We start from the raw sequence: 14,205 nt of genomic DNA on the forward strand, positions 1-14,205 counted from the left end.
CTTTAGTTTAGTTTCTATGGCAACGCATGTCATCAAAGGCAGGATACGTATAATTTCTGCATCATATATGACATAGTTTTTGTTAATCCGCTGGACAAAATTGCAAAACAATCTTCCTCGAACTGTCTCTTTCTGGCGATTTTTTCTCGCTCCTTTCGATTAACCCGTTCATTCATCACAATTCCGTGGGTTTGCACGTCACTACTTGTTATGTCAAGCCCACATACTACACGTCCGTGTGAATATTATGATCTACGAGTAGTGGGATCATTCAAGATCGGTCGATCTCCCCTCTGTAACATAATATTGAAGAATGGCCATGTCAGCAAAGTACACTGTAGTTTGAACATCTCCAGCAAGGAAGATCACTGCTCAAGGTAAGCTTACCAGCTTCTATTTAGGGCATTATTTTACGTAATTGCTCGAGCAAGGCATTGACGACAAAATGGTGGAAATGAGACTACATGTCGATTCTTTGCCTCCATGATGTGACCACTGGGTTTTACAAAGATCTCGCTAAAGGGCAAGATTGTTACATGTACTTCCAGTATACTATCAAAATGATCCGAGATATTAAAATATTAACTCGTTTTCTTCTGTTCAGAGTCTCTTGAAAAGAGGGTTTGGTTAATATATTCTTTACATAACTCTGATTATTTTCGCTGTTTTGTGAACTCTAGATTACTTTTATTAGACATTTATAAGACAAAAGTTTTGACATTTTTAGTGATAATGTTTCCTTTTTTACTTCTGGTGGGGTTTGAATCAGAATCTTTTTTTTCATTTGGCAGATTTTGACCAGTACTGTTCAGTTGCACTTGCAGTTATTCAGGTTAACAGGCCAGGCCCAAATCACAAATGAGTGTAGTCACCAACTTTCAAAAGTCTCTCTATTGACAGGGGTGAATTTTTACATATGACATTCAGTACAGCAGATTCTGTTGCATGGGTGTTTGGCATATAAGATTTTGCCATTTAAGGTGCAATCAGTGTCCCCATACTTGCGTAAAAAAAATTCTGGGTAAAATCCAACATATTTTTAGATACCATTACCCTTGGCCACACTGGCATCATGACAAACAATCTGTTTTGTACTGTACCCCTCACCCTGCACTGCCCTTCCCCCTATAAATCCTTCATCAGTTACTGTGCTATACCTCTCTACACTCCACACTCAGATCATGATAAGCTTTCTTGGCTGACCCTGGGTGGAGTGGTTTCACTGTCAGCTGCCCTGCAAATTAAACAACCAACTGGTTTGTTTCCTGCCAGTTGAGGTTTTTAACCCTGTTGCTGTTCAGTTTTAATACTGAAATTATATGTTTCTGACACTGAATTGCTCCACTCTACTGGCCTTTGTGCTATAAACGTTGACCAATGATAAATAAAGGTCTTCAGGACCCCATAATGCCATCAAATCGACCAGATATTTCTTCTGTTTCTCATTATTTAATAAGCTTCCCTTCTCAAATGTGTTAAATGAATTAAACCGGGTACTCTTTGATGTGTTTCTGTTTTTAAAATGTCCTTTCTTTCAGCGCTGGAACTAAAAAGCAAGTGCTGATATTGGACCACAGCTCAAATGGAACATGGATAACTTCTAGTAGTGGAGAAACAATTAAACTTGAACAGGGAAAGCCCACTTTACTGAAGGAAGGCGATGTCATTCTTCTAACACGTTCAACGGAAGCAAATCCCGAAGTCATTTCCTATAAGTATTGTTCATCTCCATTTCCAAGAATTGCAAAGAACAAACAAGAAGAAGCTTTGCATCAAGACAGTGCAGGGATGCTTCAATGTCAAGCAGAGAATATTACAAAGAGCAACAAGGCAAACACTAGAATACATTTGAAAAGACAGCATGAACCTTATGGTCAAGGAAGAAGCCCGAGAAAAGTTAGATTTAAGGTGCAAATCGAGGAGAGCATTGATAATCATAACCCTTTGATTGGAGGCAGCATCAAAGAAGAAGAACAGTCCACAGGGGGCCTTGATGACTGTGCTGGTTCTGTTATCGACAAAGGAAGCGTTGCTGTAAAGGAGTTGAACGATACCACCCTTTATATTGATAAAACAACCTCTCGCGGTAATGACGATCAAGGCATAACTCACACTACCACCCTATCTTCACACGTCCCATCTCCCCCTTCATCTCCCGAACGTCTCTCAGGGTTGTCCAAAGTTTGCAGTAGTGACAAGAAACATGATTCTCTGCTGGAAGGAGAAACAACAAAATGTGAAGCATTAGGACAAACAGGTGACTGCAATGCAGTTGAGGATGATAGTGCCCACTATGATAAGTGTGTTCATTGTGAGAAGTGGATTCCACATGTGACGCTGTCTTTGCATGAAGCAGTTTGTGAAGGTCAAAGCCAAGAGGCTAGAAGTCAAGATCATGTCTCATTATCATCGCTTCCACTTGGAGATTGTTCGTTCAGCGGGGAAACTTTGTCAAAGATTCAGAGATTGGAAAAATGTTTACTGGATGAAGTTGAAGATGATATCAGCGTTTCAGATGAGGCAAGGGAGCCAGAGTTGACTGGACAAATAAACAAAGGCGAGAGCGATCCAAAAAGTATGCAGGATGAAACATGTGAGAAAAAAAATATCGGAGCCGTCACGACTTTACCAAGTGCTTCTTGTGATCTTCCAGATGAGAGCACTGAGTCAGATATTATAAGCACATCCACTGTTATAAGCAGTGAATCTCGAGACAAAATACAGGAGAAAATAGTGACAAAGATTTCAAATTCATCACCGGAACAACGTCAGTTACTGCTAGGTTCTCACAATGAAGGTGACGGATTTACTTCCCCTCATCAGTGTGAACCCACCATCTCCAGAGAAGAGTCTAAAGAAAGATGTACGTTTTGTTCAAAAGTACTTCCAGTGTCAGAACTCATTGCTCACGCTTCTGAATGTTCCAAGATGAGTGCAGTTCCTCGTACAGACTGCGGTGACGCAGAGAACATGCGTGAGGCATGTCCTTACTGTGGCGGATATTTCGAGGTACTGGAACTTGTGGAACATGTTACTCGCTGCAGTGAAGTTTCTAGGTTAAAAGCTGAAGAGGTCTCGTTGAACGATAGTTCTCCATCCTCCTCAGTAACAGGAGCCGCTGACTGTGTGGAAGATCCTTCAGTGGGTGATAGAGAGCTGTGTCCCAAATGCCGTCGAGAGTTTTCCGTGTTGGAGTTATTAAATCACGCTGATGAATGTAAAGAAGAACCACTCAGTACAAGCTCAGATGTAGAGTCCTCTCTGGAAGATGCTAGGGACCTTGTAGGCTCCATGGCTAGTGATGCTGACAAGGGCGTTCAAAACGTTGTTGACAATGATAGTAAAGATGATATTGGTCATGAAGTTTGTGAGTTGGAGAGTTGTGATAGCCTTGATCATGACAAAAGCAAACGTGATAGCCATATTTCGTCGAGTGATGCCACGTGTGGCGATAAAGATGATCGAATCACTGAAGCAGATCATGATGTTGATGGTGGCAGTGCTTACGATAATGTTAACAAAGACGAAGATCGCGAGGATAAAGAAGGTGAAGCTGATGATGATAATGAAGAAAACGATGTTGATAGTGATAAATCCAGTAGAGGCAATACGGACGATGGTGACGTCTCTCGTGGTGACAGTTGCTATGACGACGATTCACATTCTGACAGAAGTAGTATCTCCAATACGAAAGACGAAGATTCTAAATCTGACGAAGGAGATGACAAAAGTGACGAATATAGTGCACGTACAAACAAGTACCTTGAGAATAAAGGTACATGTGGCGTCGACGATTCCGTTGACGCTGTGCCATATTCTGAGGCTAGCGTCCCTAGCGACGAATTTGAGCTATGCCCAAATTGTTTTCAACTCTTTCATCTGTCCCGTTTGGTCGTACATGCATCGAACTGCGTTAGTGATGTTTCAGCCGTGAGTAAAGCTGTAGAAACGGCGACTGCGACAGATTTCAAAAAGAGCTCTCTATTTAATCCGTCAACAGAAAGCACGATTGCTGTCTTTAGCGACTGCCACTTTTGTGGAGTGAAATTTCCTGTTGATGTCATGAGTAAACATTATCCTAGATGCAAAAGTCTACACTCCCAAAGGATGATAAGCGAAGGATCACTTAGAACAGAAAAAAGTGATCCTGTTGAAGGTTTCCCCGAGCATGTCATTCGTACAGACAACCTGAGTACTAGAACAACAGTTAAAGATGAGAAGACCGCGAAGTGCTTAGCAACCTCGACGAAAACAGGTGATGAATCCTCGAAATCGTCAAATAGTAAAGCGGCCAAGTTACAAGTGGCCGATGATGGTGATGACAGAGAACTGGGGGAATCTAAAATTAGCCTGAAAAAAACAACATCCTCACTGGACTCATATCATGACTGCGAAGAACAGTGCATGTACTGCTTGAAGATGTTTGCTGTGAGTGTGCTTGTGGAACACGTTTGCAGCTGTGCAGATGGTTATGAGGTACGTTAACTTTTTTTTTTTTTTTTTTAATGTTCCATCAGTGTAAGGTCTGTGTTGAGATGAGTGCGAATACAGTCACCCCAGAAAATTCACCTCGAGCAATGAGCGGCAACTGTGTTTGCAGGCGTACACATCAGCAGAAATAAATGGAATAACGCTCATGTATATACAGCGAAACTCTCGAGCCAAGCCAAACGAGAACGGTTTACAGTCGTGGCGAGTTACAGGATGAGCGTTGTACAGGAGTTTTCTCTGTTTAAATCTCAGCAGGCGTAAACGAAACGAGGAAAAGCTCACGACGAGTCGACTACAAGAAACATTTATCATATCATTTCTATCACAGATAATTTTCAGTTAGAGCGAAGATGTAGTTTCTTTTTCTTTCAGTCAAGTACAAGGAAAGTTAAACCTAACCGTCATTCGCTCGGTGAATTTTCCCGCCCTTTTAGCGAGCTATACCTTTCACCAGACGTAGTTTTTGGCTTTGTTATCATTTTAAAATTGGTTCTACAGTGATAAAGAAGTACATCGACTTCTCACTTTATAATTTAAACCCAGCAGGCAAGTTTCACTGTTTGCACCATTGCAACAAAATTGTCATATTTCGGCTTTATCTTCAATTCTCGTAGAATTCCGCTGATTCAAATGACCTTGAACAGTGCTGTTACTGCCTACAGACATTTCCCTTGAACGAGCTCATCAATCATGCACAGAATTGCGACCAGAAAACAATCTCTAGCAATCAGGTATGTTATGTGCTGTCATGTTGTGAAAATAATGATTGTCTTGCAGGGCCGTAGCCAAAAAAAATTATAACTGAGGCAATGTTCATGGTTAAATTTTCTTCCTATAGGCATTTAGCACCTTTCTGACTCCCCCTCTTCTAAAAAGAAACTATACAGAGACAAAAAAATGATTGAGGCAAGTGCCGCGGTTTGTCTCATACTGGCTATGGCCCTGTTTTGTCTTGTCTTCTCTTGCCTCCTCGAGGAAGTCAGTCTTTAGAATTTTCTAAAACGTTAAAAAATGGTTAAATGTCACGAGATGAGTTTTCGTGTTGTTTCACTTTGCCCCTTCGTTTGTTTATGCGAGTGTAAAATGTTAATCCTTTTTCATAGGAGGATTCACAAGGCGACGTTACAGCTAACAGCCAGTCGCACGCAGGAGAAGTGTTGGAGAGATGTATGTACTGTTTTAAGGACTTCCCCGTCAGTAAATTGATCCGTCACTCACAGAAATGCGATGGAGATATGTCAGGACCCAGAGAGAGATTCCAAGGCTTCTTGCCCTCGGTTCACGACGTAAGTTAGCATGAGGAGAGAATAGATTTATTAACGATTCTTGAATGGCCAATTCCCTCTAGTGAGACGTGCCTGCAGGGAATCATGCAGCCTAAGCATCACACAAATAAAAACTGATGTTGGAATTAAAATAGAAGTCCAAGTTGCCTTTTGCGTGCAGGTTCATTTTCATGCAAATCAAACTCATTCATATGAAAGGTTTTGCTCGAAGACTCGTTTTGAAACCGAGATACAAGGTAACTCTAAAATATCCTATTTATTCATTTTCGTTAGTTATTAAACCTTTTGATTTATTTCTAACCGAAATTTCTGAAAGTGTTTGGTTTAATAGTATTTATCCCTTAATAGTGCTTTTATAATTCTAAACTCTTTTTAGTTGAGCGCCATCTCATCAGTCGCCATCTTGAATGACACACAACTAGCAGCTTTACAATACGTCATCACACGCTCGGCCCAGGACTCTAAGAGTGTAGCCTCCAAACTACTTGCCCGAGTTCAGGGCCTCGGTTACAGTGAGAATGACTTGAAAAGGTATGTTTTCGAACCCGGAAAGACTTTTACTTACAGTAATGTACTGCATGTGTACTTTATTTTGAGTGATGCTCCCTTTTCTCATCTGCTCATCTTGCTGATGCGCATCTTTTTCGGCTGCCACTCCCCACTTTGAAGCCATGTTTTTTTCACTTGGCCCCACCAGCGTACCAGTGGACCCCCGAACCTCCCCCCCCCCCCCCCGCCCCAATATCCAGGTTCATGATCACTGAAGGTGTAAGTCATTCTGTGCAAATAAGCCTGCATCAGAAGCATTCTGTGACCTTTGACACAGAGAGGAATTAAGGACGCCAGCACGCAGGTTGAGTGAAAGTTAGTGTCACCCCTGAATATCACTCGCCGTTCTTGATTAGTTTTCTTCTTTCCTGCAAAGGACTTTACAGTGGGTTCGCAGTGCCTCGCCCATCATCGTCCATATCAATCTCGATAAAGTGTTAAAATTCCTAGTTAAAGACACGCACTATCGCAACCGTTTTGAGACTGGAACTAGCGGCGGCTCCACGGACAAGGCGGCTAGGAAATCCTGGGAGGTAAGAGGTGTGTAACAATGGTAGTCACCTACTGTGTAATGAATGAAGTTCACGACCACCAACGGACGGACAAGCTACTAGTTCTTTTTTGTTTTTGTTTTGTTTTTTTCTTTTTTTTTTGCCACAAGCGTATGCGTTCTTTGATGAACCACAAACTTTTAAATTTGTAAATGTCGTTCAAAATGTTTTTATTGCTCAGCTACTGAACACACTGTTTTCTGAACCGCGCATTTATCGCTGAAGGTTGTTCTTATTATTGACTAAGTCAACGTTTTAATTTCGTTTCTCGACGCTTTTTTTAGGATCGCATTTTTAACAACGCGTACCACAGCAGCCCTCCCTCAGAACGTGTCAAGTACGGTGTTCTGAACATAGGTTGGTATTCCTGTGTATCAAAGCAGGGCATATTACAGTTGTATCCCTTAAAGGATCCCCTAAGTCACTCGATCTGATCAACAAGGACGCGGAATCCGGGCACGACGAACCAAATCCTGCGCCGTCAGGCAAGTTGGGGCTCCCGCTCGTGATTGCTCGCTGTTTTCCGCTAGAAAATGGTCTTCTCGACTGCGATTCGGTCAATAGACACACAAAAAAGAACTTGGCCCATAGTTGGCACCTTTGATCAATAACCTATATTTAGTCAGTATATATTACACGAAAGATCAAGGCGGATTTGTCAGCAACTTCAGCTTGCGAACATATAGCCTAAAAAGTTAGCCCTGAATGGGATTTAAAGTCATGAACAGTGCGATACCGGTAGTGGCGCGCTATCAACTCTTCTCCCGTCTTAGTCCTCCAGAGGGACGTGGATTGTGACTTCGTCCATCTGTCCCCTTTCCCTCCCTCCCTCCCTCCCTCCCCGGTCCTTTCTTACTCTTTTGCTCTCTTTCACCCTCACCTTCATTTCAGCCAAATTCCCCATGGACTGACTTGTTCTTAGCCTGCGAACGCAGACGTATTTCAAACTGTCGCTTCTCTCGGCGGAGACAAGCGACAGCCGGAAATAAGTCTGCGTTCGCAGGCTAATTTTGTGTACTCTATCTTGTCTTTTAGTTGGCGATCCCCGTGGTGTGAGAAGCTGTATAAGTTATGGCGATTCTTTTCTACAGGTTGGTGCCCTGTTTTTTAAATCAACAGCAAAATTTTCTTTGCGGAAAATGTGTGTTCAATGATGAAATTTCAGTCTCACATCTGTTCACATCGTAGTTGTCCAAGAGAAAACAGCCAGTCAGACATTAATTTTGTATTTCTAATTATAACTCAATTTCAAAACGCATGGTGAACCTCTCAAGAGTTTCTTATGAAACTCATTGAAACTCACAATCGGAAATTGCAGCCTCCTAGTTATTAACGAGCTTAAGTAACCACGACAGAGACGCCGAGGACAACGTGCATTAAAAAATGATTTTATATTTTACCTAGGAATCTCGCGGTACTCTTGAGTCATGTACCTTGTTCATCTCTGTCAAAACTATCATAAAAATGAATTTGGAACACAGCAATAAATTTGAAATGTAAATTTAAAAAAGAAGCCGTCGTGATTTACGTTCTCCAGACAACGCAGGATATGGTCATTTCACGTTGTTGTTTGCAGATGACGGCAAAGAAATGCACCAAGAATTATAAAGCAAGTGCACAGCCATTATTTTGATCATTTTAAAACCTTTTGTTTAGCAACATTCCCGTTGCCGTCATGGTTTTCTTAAATTGCCTTCGTATAAACCCAGTTTTTAGTGTTTGATAATTTAGCTTCTTTGTTTATTTTCAGCTCAAGAAAGTCCGCCTGCGTACCACGTTTGCCTCTCAGGACACTTCAGGAGCGGGAGTAAAACTTTCCTGTTGTGAACATTATGAAAACGTTTTGTTTTCCTACACAGACCAGGAGATAACAGCGGTAAATAATACAATATTAAGTCAATAAATAAACTGCACTACATTTAATATGAGTTATCATTCAGATCCCTTATCGAGTCGGTTGATATTTCCTTGTCGTGACGTAGTATTTTACCCTCTCTGTGTCATTCACTCAGATTGTGGACGTCGCCACTGGGAAAGTTCCATTTCATCGATCAGATTGCATTTCACACTACAAAGAGGTAAACCTGTGTACCACTTATTAATTTATTAAGATATTCAAGTTATAATTAGGCGGAATTTTGGGCGTTTATGTTAAGCTGTTTAGATTCACAAAGGTGATTACGGAAACACTAAAAATTAAGAAAAAGTGAGTTACATATTCAAGAGATACAAAAAACAACACAATTTTGACAATCATTTTTAACCACTTGCTCTACCTACATCTAGTTTTTCAATGCCTTTTAAAAGGTTTTATTTATTGAAAGTTGATACCACATTGTGTTTTCATTTGTCCCTCGACACCACATAGCACTCTTAAAATCAATTAACCACACTGACACGTTGAAATCTCCTCCACAGGTTCAAATTCACGGACCAGTCAGTCTATCCGAGAACGTCGAATGCATTGTAGTGAACCCACGTCATCAAAGAGACTCGCTGACCACGAAACTTTTAGACCGTTTCGTGGAACAAAACAATTGTAACCTAATTTGGATGGACCCTGATGACCTGACCGTAGTGGCACCTTTCTCGTGTGGTGCCACGGGCCATTATCCTTCTGCGATGCCTTTACTTGATTCTCTCTCTCGTGCGAGAAGGCGAATTCGACGCACAGGATTCTCAAGAGGCAAACGGAAGCGTCCATATTAACACTTCTTTTAGTTCTTAGTTTAAATTATCTATTTATGTTTTGTTAGAATTTTTAAGACCTTGGGGCGAAATTGGATGAGTAGATCGAATTATATCTTAATCTAGCGAACGATTGAATTACGATGCACGCGGGGAGCTTGGAGAGAGCGAACGAAGCGTAAGAATTTCTCGAGACGCAGTCGACAATAACTCTACAAGCTTGGTCACAAGGGCCCTTTCCACCCCTGTGCAATGTTGGTAAAATACTTTCATCGAACGCGAACTTGCATTTTACAATTTTCCAACATTGAAAGAGGGATTGAGGGTGCTGACGCTTACTGCCAACGAGATAGACGAGCGAAAACGCGAGCCTGTCAAGGCGGCAGGATATAGAGCCGTACGTAGTTTGATGGCTACGCAGAAAAAATCTCAGATCTTTCAGCTCGTTTTTCGCGTAATCCGGTTCCGTCAGTGATATTTTTTTGGCCATATTAGGATGCAGCCGGATGTTGTCGATAGATCGAACGAACCAATCAGAACACTATTTTTCTTTGTGACATCACGAGGCTTCGTTTTGTTTAGCTCTCCTGGTTGCGGAACCTCGTTGAGCGATCATTTTTGTAAGCACTGAAGTAATCTGCCTACCATTCTGCCTTTTGAGGCGTATACATCTTGGATTTGTTGTGACTGAATCGTACAACTGTTAAAGCTGAACAAGACCCGAGTTGTTTTCTGGAATGAATTCGAGTGTTGTTTATTTGTTTCAGGGTCACGCTCAGGATTTGTTCGCCATCCGTTCGACGAATTATTTCGGTGAGTGGTTTGTTTGACATTCTGCTTTTTGAAGGTGAATGTAAAATAAGTTAATAAAGGATCAGTGAGGTGCATGTAACTTCGACTTAATGGGTTTTCACGGAGACAAAAGTGTTGAGCAGAGAACAGTGTAAAACAAGCTTACATGAAATATGACGAAGATTATCAATGTTGTTTGTTTAATTTGAACGTGTTTTAAAGGATTATTTGCAATCAATTCGGTGATTCGCGGTAAGTTTTAAGTGACTAATGGTATTTGTTTGGTTTGAAGTTTCTTTTAATTTCAAGAACTTTGCGCAGAGGTCGTCAGAAGTGAACTCGCTGGTTCAATTTGAGCTTCTTTGGCTGTGTCAACATGTTGGTTGAAATTTACTCTCAAAGAGCGCTGTCGCTCGAATAAACACCTGAATGAGGTTTTCCAATTATGCGATTAAATCGCAACAAATCCAAGTTACATTCACCTTCAAAAAGCAGAATGTCAGACAAACTACTTACCGAAATAATTCATCGAACGGATGGCGAACAAATCCTGAGCGTTACCCTGAATCAAATAGACAACACTCGAATTTATTCCAGAAAACAACACGGATCTTGTTCAGCTCTAACAATTCACAACAAATCCAAGATGTATACGCCTCAAAAAGCAGAATGGTGGGCAAATTACTTGGGTGCTTACCAAAATAATCGCCGAACGAGGGAAAAGAAATTGATTTTAACACCTGTTATACTATGATTTTTAAAAATAAAAAAAGTATTTAGCATTTTGTTCACTCACTGAGTTGAAAAACAAACAATGTTGCGTACAATTACAGCAATAATTTGAAACGTTAACTAAAAGAAATTGATTTTAACGCCTGTTATACTAGAAGTATCCCAAATAAATATTGCAAAATTCATTCAACTCTTGTTCACTAACTCAATTCACTCGTTGGCACTCACCGATAGGTACAACTGTAGGTATTATACGGTTACGATTTCATGTTCTTGTGCATTTTCCAACACAATTAGTCCATGGTTGCAGCACATGTTGTAGCTTCTTGAGAACTCCTCGAACTTCCCAAGTGCATTATTACTCGATAATGTACAGCTAAGAGCGTAAATCAATCATTTCATAACATTTCGAGTGAAAATGGCGATGCGAAGCTGATGCGTCATGGGATTATGGAGCCCTAGGTAATGTGAGTTTGACAGAGCGGCTTTGCTGACTAAGTTACCATTTAGTGCTTCCGTAGTCCCGCAGTCCCGTAGTCACAGATTACTGAACGTGAGGCTAAGAAAACGACCGCTTAGAAACGAGGAAAGCGTGTGTGTATGCACCGTTCACGAACGAGGTATACATGCGTTTATTGTATCTCAGTACGCGCGCTGTGATTGGTCAATTCCAATGTACGGTCCGCTAAAATTTAAAGCTGGTTTTGTTGCCAAAATGTTTCGTGATTTATTGCCAAGTGTTCTTAACTTTTATAGCAAGTGAAAGGTTGAAACTTTCTTTTACTTCTGAAATTGTGTATTTAAACCTGCTAACCACTCAAAATTTAATTAACAACGACTTCAAATTGACTCGTTTTCCTTTTGACGTGCGTCAGAAATTTGAAGCCGTTCCGCGGAAATAGAAATCGTTCCCGAACCCGGCAGACACACAGTAAAAGCTACCGCACACTAGCCGATTTTTCGTCTCGGGGTCAAATCGGGTTAAAATTTGTCGGGCCATCAGCTTGCCGCACACTAGCCGATTTTTTGTCGCGGCTAACCGCGTTGAGGCTTGGGGCCGAGTCATCCAAAATCAAGATGGCGCCTATTCCACTGACGTGACTCTCATGACATTTGCTAATTGGTTGAGGCGCGCGTGAGCCTCGACAAATTGTCTTGGTCCACCGTACACTAGCCGACAAGGCCCGACAAGACGTTTTGAGATCTAGCACTGTCAGATATCGCCCGACTAGCCTCGATCTTGTCGCAGACTTGTCTGAATTCACCGAACACTAGCCGACAAGAAAATATTTTTTTGCCGGCCGACAAAAAATCGGCTAGTGTGCGGCGCCCTTAAGTTACGGATCCTCGTTTTTCCCCTTCGATTTAAGGTCAGATACACGAGTAGACTAGTCCCTGAGACAGGTCCCATCGTGTGAACAAGCCATTTTTGCCACAAAATCTAGTCGCAGGGACTAAAATTCGGTCTATGCGACTTGTCCTACGAATTCAGACTGGTTTGAATTTTTGGGACAAGTCACTGCGACTTGTTCCTCAAAAGGCTTCTTGTGAACTGTTCGTGGGACAATTCCCTGTGACCAATCCCTTCGTCTCAACTCTTCTGGGGCATATTTGCAGGGACTAGTCGCAGGCACTAGTCTCCTCGTGTGTGCTGACCTATAAATCGATGGGGAAAAATTTACAGTACGGCCCTCGAACTCGATAGAGTTATGTATGCGCTGTGCTTTATTTTCTGTTTCGCTAAAGAAAAACGACTGAGGGATATTTATATATTCCATTGATTCCATTTTGAATTTCGCTTGAAAAGTAAGGAGTACTGATTGAGATGTGACAATTGACTGGGGTGCATTTTGAGTTTCGCCTCAAGAACGACGAATAAAATTCTGATTAAATATATCACTCCAGATCTGTCAATTTAACATCCCCTTAAAAAGGGTTTATATATATTTTGGAAGACCAAAACCAAACTACAAATTTTCCTACTGTTCCTAGTTTCTGCGAAACGAATTGAAAGTAGCATAAGCTGCGACCACAATGTCCGGCACAGAATGGTTTTTGACAATGGGCGCGCAGTTCCTGGTGACGAACATGCATGCGATGGTCATACCCGTTGGTCACGTAACGTACACACAACAGCTGTGGTAACGGGCTCTTATCTTTTATTAATTAGTCTAAAATACGAATGAAACGATTAAGATGGCTCCCTATAGTTTTGCGATCGCACGCGTGCTGAGGAAGAAAGCTTTAGTAATCTGCGCGCGCTCAAAGAAGAACGTCAGTGTTTTGATATTTTATGACGTCAACATGGACAAAAACAGCAAAACTGACAGTGAATTTTCTCGCGTTCCCTTCGGTGAAATTCCTTAAAATTTGACAGACTGGTAATAAATATTGTACTTTAACTGGAACTCGTTTTTCAGGGAAATCTATCTGGCCAGTTTTTCCTGCAGCGTTAAAAGATATAAATTTGCAAAATCCTAATCAGTAGTATCTTAGCCCCAGCCGGTCCACACTACGCCAGAGAAATTTGAAAACGATGTTTTCCGCACGTTCTCTGAAGACGCACCGAATGTTTTCCGTCCACACTACGCCGGCGAATTTTGAAAAGGCAACAGAGCCTCGTGCTGAGGTGTCTTGTTTCAGGCTGAATTTTAATGTGTCAAAATTGTTTTATTACGTGCGTAGTAAGGATGCGCAGAAACAATGGGTGCGAATGTCCTTAACTTCTAAGTACATAGCCTAATGTAAAAATTCTTGCATTATGTCTTAGCGATGATCTTAATTTCCAGTTGAGTTACAAGGGAATAAAGTTCAATAAACGAGACTTAGGAAAAACCTGGAAATTACAACAGCGTTTTGTGTCACAGAATATAAGACATCGAGGCGCTGCCGAGGGCAACTCCTATCTATAACACTGCCAGTGGAAATGACGACGCGAAATTGACTTTGCTCTCGCGCGGTATGAGCATGCACTAGGTTTTCTTAGTAAACAGAGCAACGTAGTTATCAAAGAGCGAGGAACGGAGTAGCAAAAAACCGAGTAACAGGCAAAAATTTCAAAGGACTAAAAGTTTTAAACGCTATGGCTAAAAGACCGGCAGCCGATCAAGGTCGCG

The 14,205-nt window shown here is 41.4% G+C and overlaps 1 protein-coding gene across 3 annotated transcripts; it reads left to right on the top strand.

Annotated features, from left to right (window-relative positions):
- Window positions 1-111: 111 nt before the first annotated feature.
- On the top strand, window positions 112-11,279 carry LOC110057413 (uncharacterized). Of its 3 annotated transcripts, XM_089297494.1 has the most exons (11): window positions 112-377; window positions 1,539-4,476; window positions 5,106-5,222; window positions 5,595-5,777; window positions 6,154-6,308; window positions 6,703-6,859; window positions 7,162-7,234; window positions 7,913-7,968; window positions 8,628-8,753; window positions 8,890-8,955; window positions 9,296-11,279. In XM_089297494.1, the coding sequence occupies exons 1-11, from the start codon at window positions 211-213 to the stop codon at window positions 9,584-9,586; spliced, it is 4,329 nt and encodes a 1,442-aa protein (XP_089153620.1). In that variant the 5' UTR covers window positions 112-210; the 3' UTR covers window positions 9,587-11,279. The 3 variants fall into 3 exon arrangements, 2 of the variants coding, with proteins under 2 accessions (XP_089153620.1, XP_089153622.1); XR_016209628.1 differs by lacking the exons at window positions 8,890-8,955; window positions 9,296-11,279 and having other exon boundaries at window positions 6,703-6,866; window positions 8,628-8,696; XM_089297496.1 differs by lacking the exons at window positions 7,913-7,968; window positions 8,628-8,753; window positions 8,890-8,955; window positions 9,296-11,279 and having other exon boundaries at window positions 6,703-6,866; window positions 7,162-7,259.
- Window positions 11,280-14,205: the final 2,926 nt, after the last annotated feature.

Source organism: Orbicella faveolata, unplaced genomic scaffold (genome assembly GCF_042242905.1).
Source record: "Orbicella faveolata isolate gen_17 unplaced genomic scaffold, um_ofav_v1 contig_3, whole genome shotgun sequence".
In the NCBI taxonomy this organism is placed as follows: Eukaryota; Metazoa; Cnidaria; class Anthozoa; order Scleractinia; family Merulinidae; genus Orbicella; species Orbicella faveolata.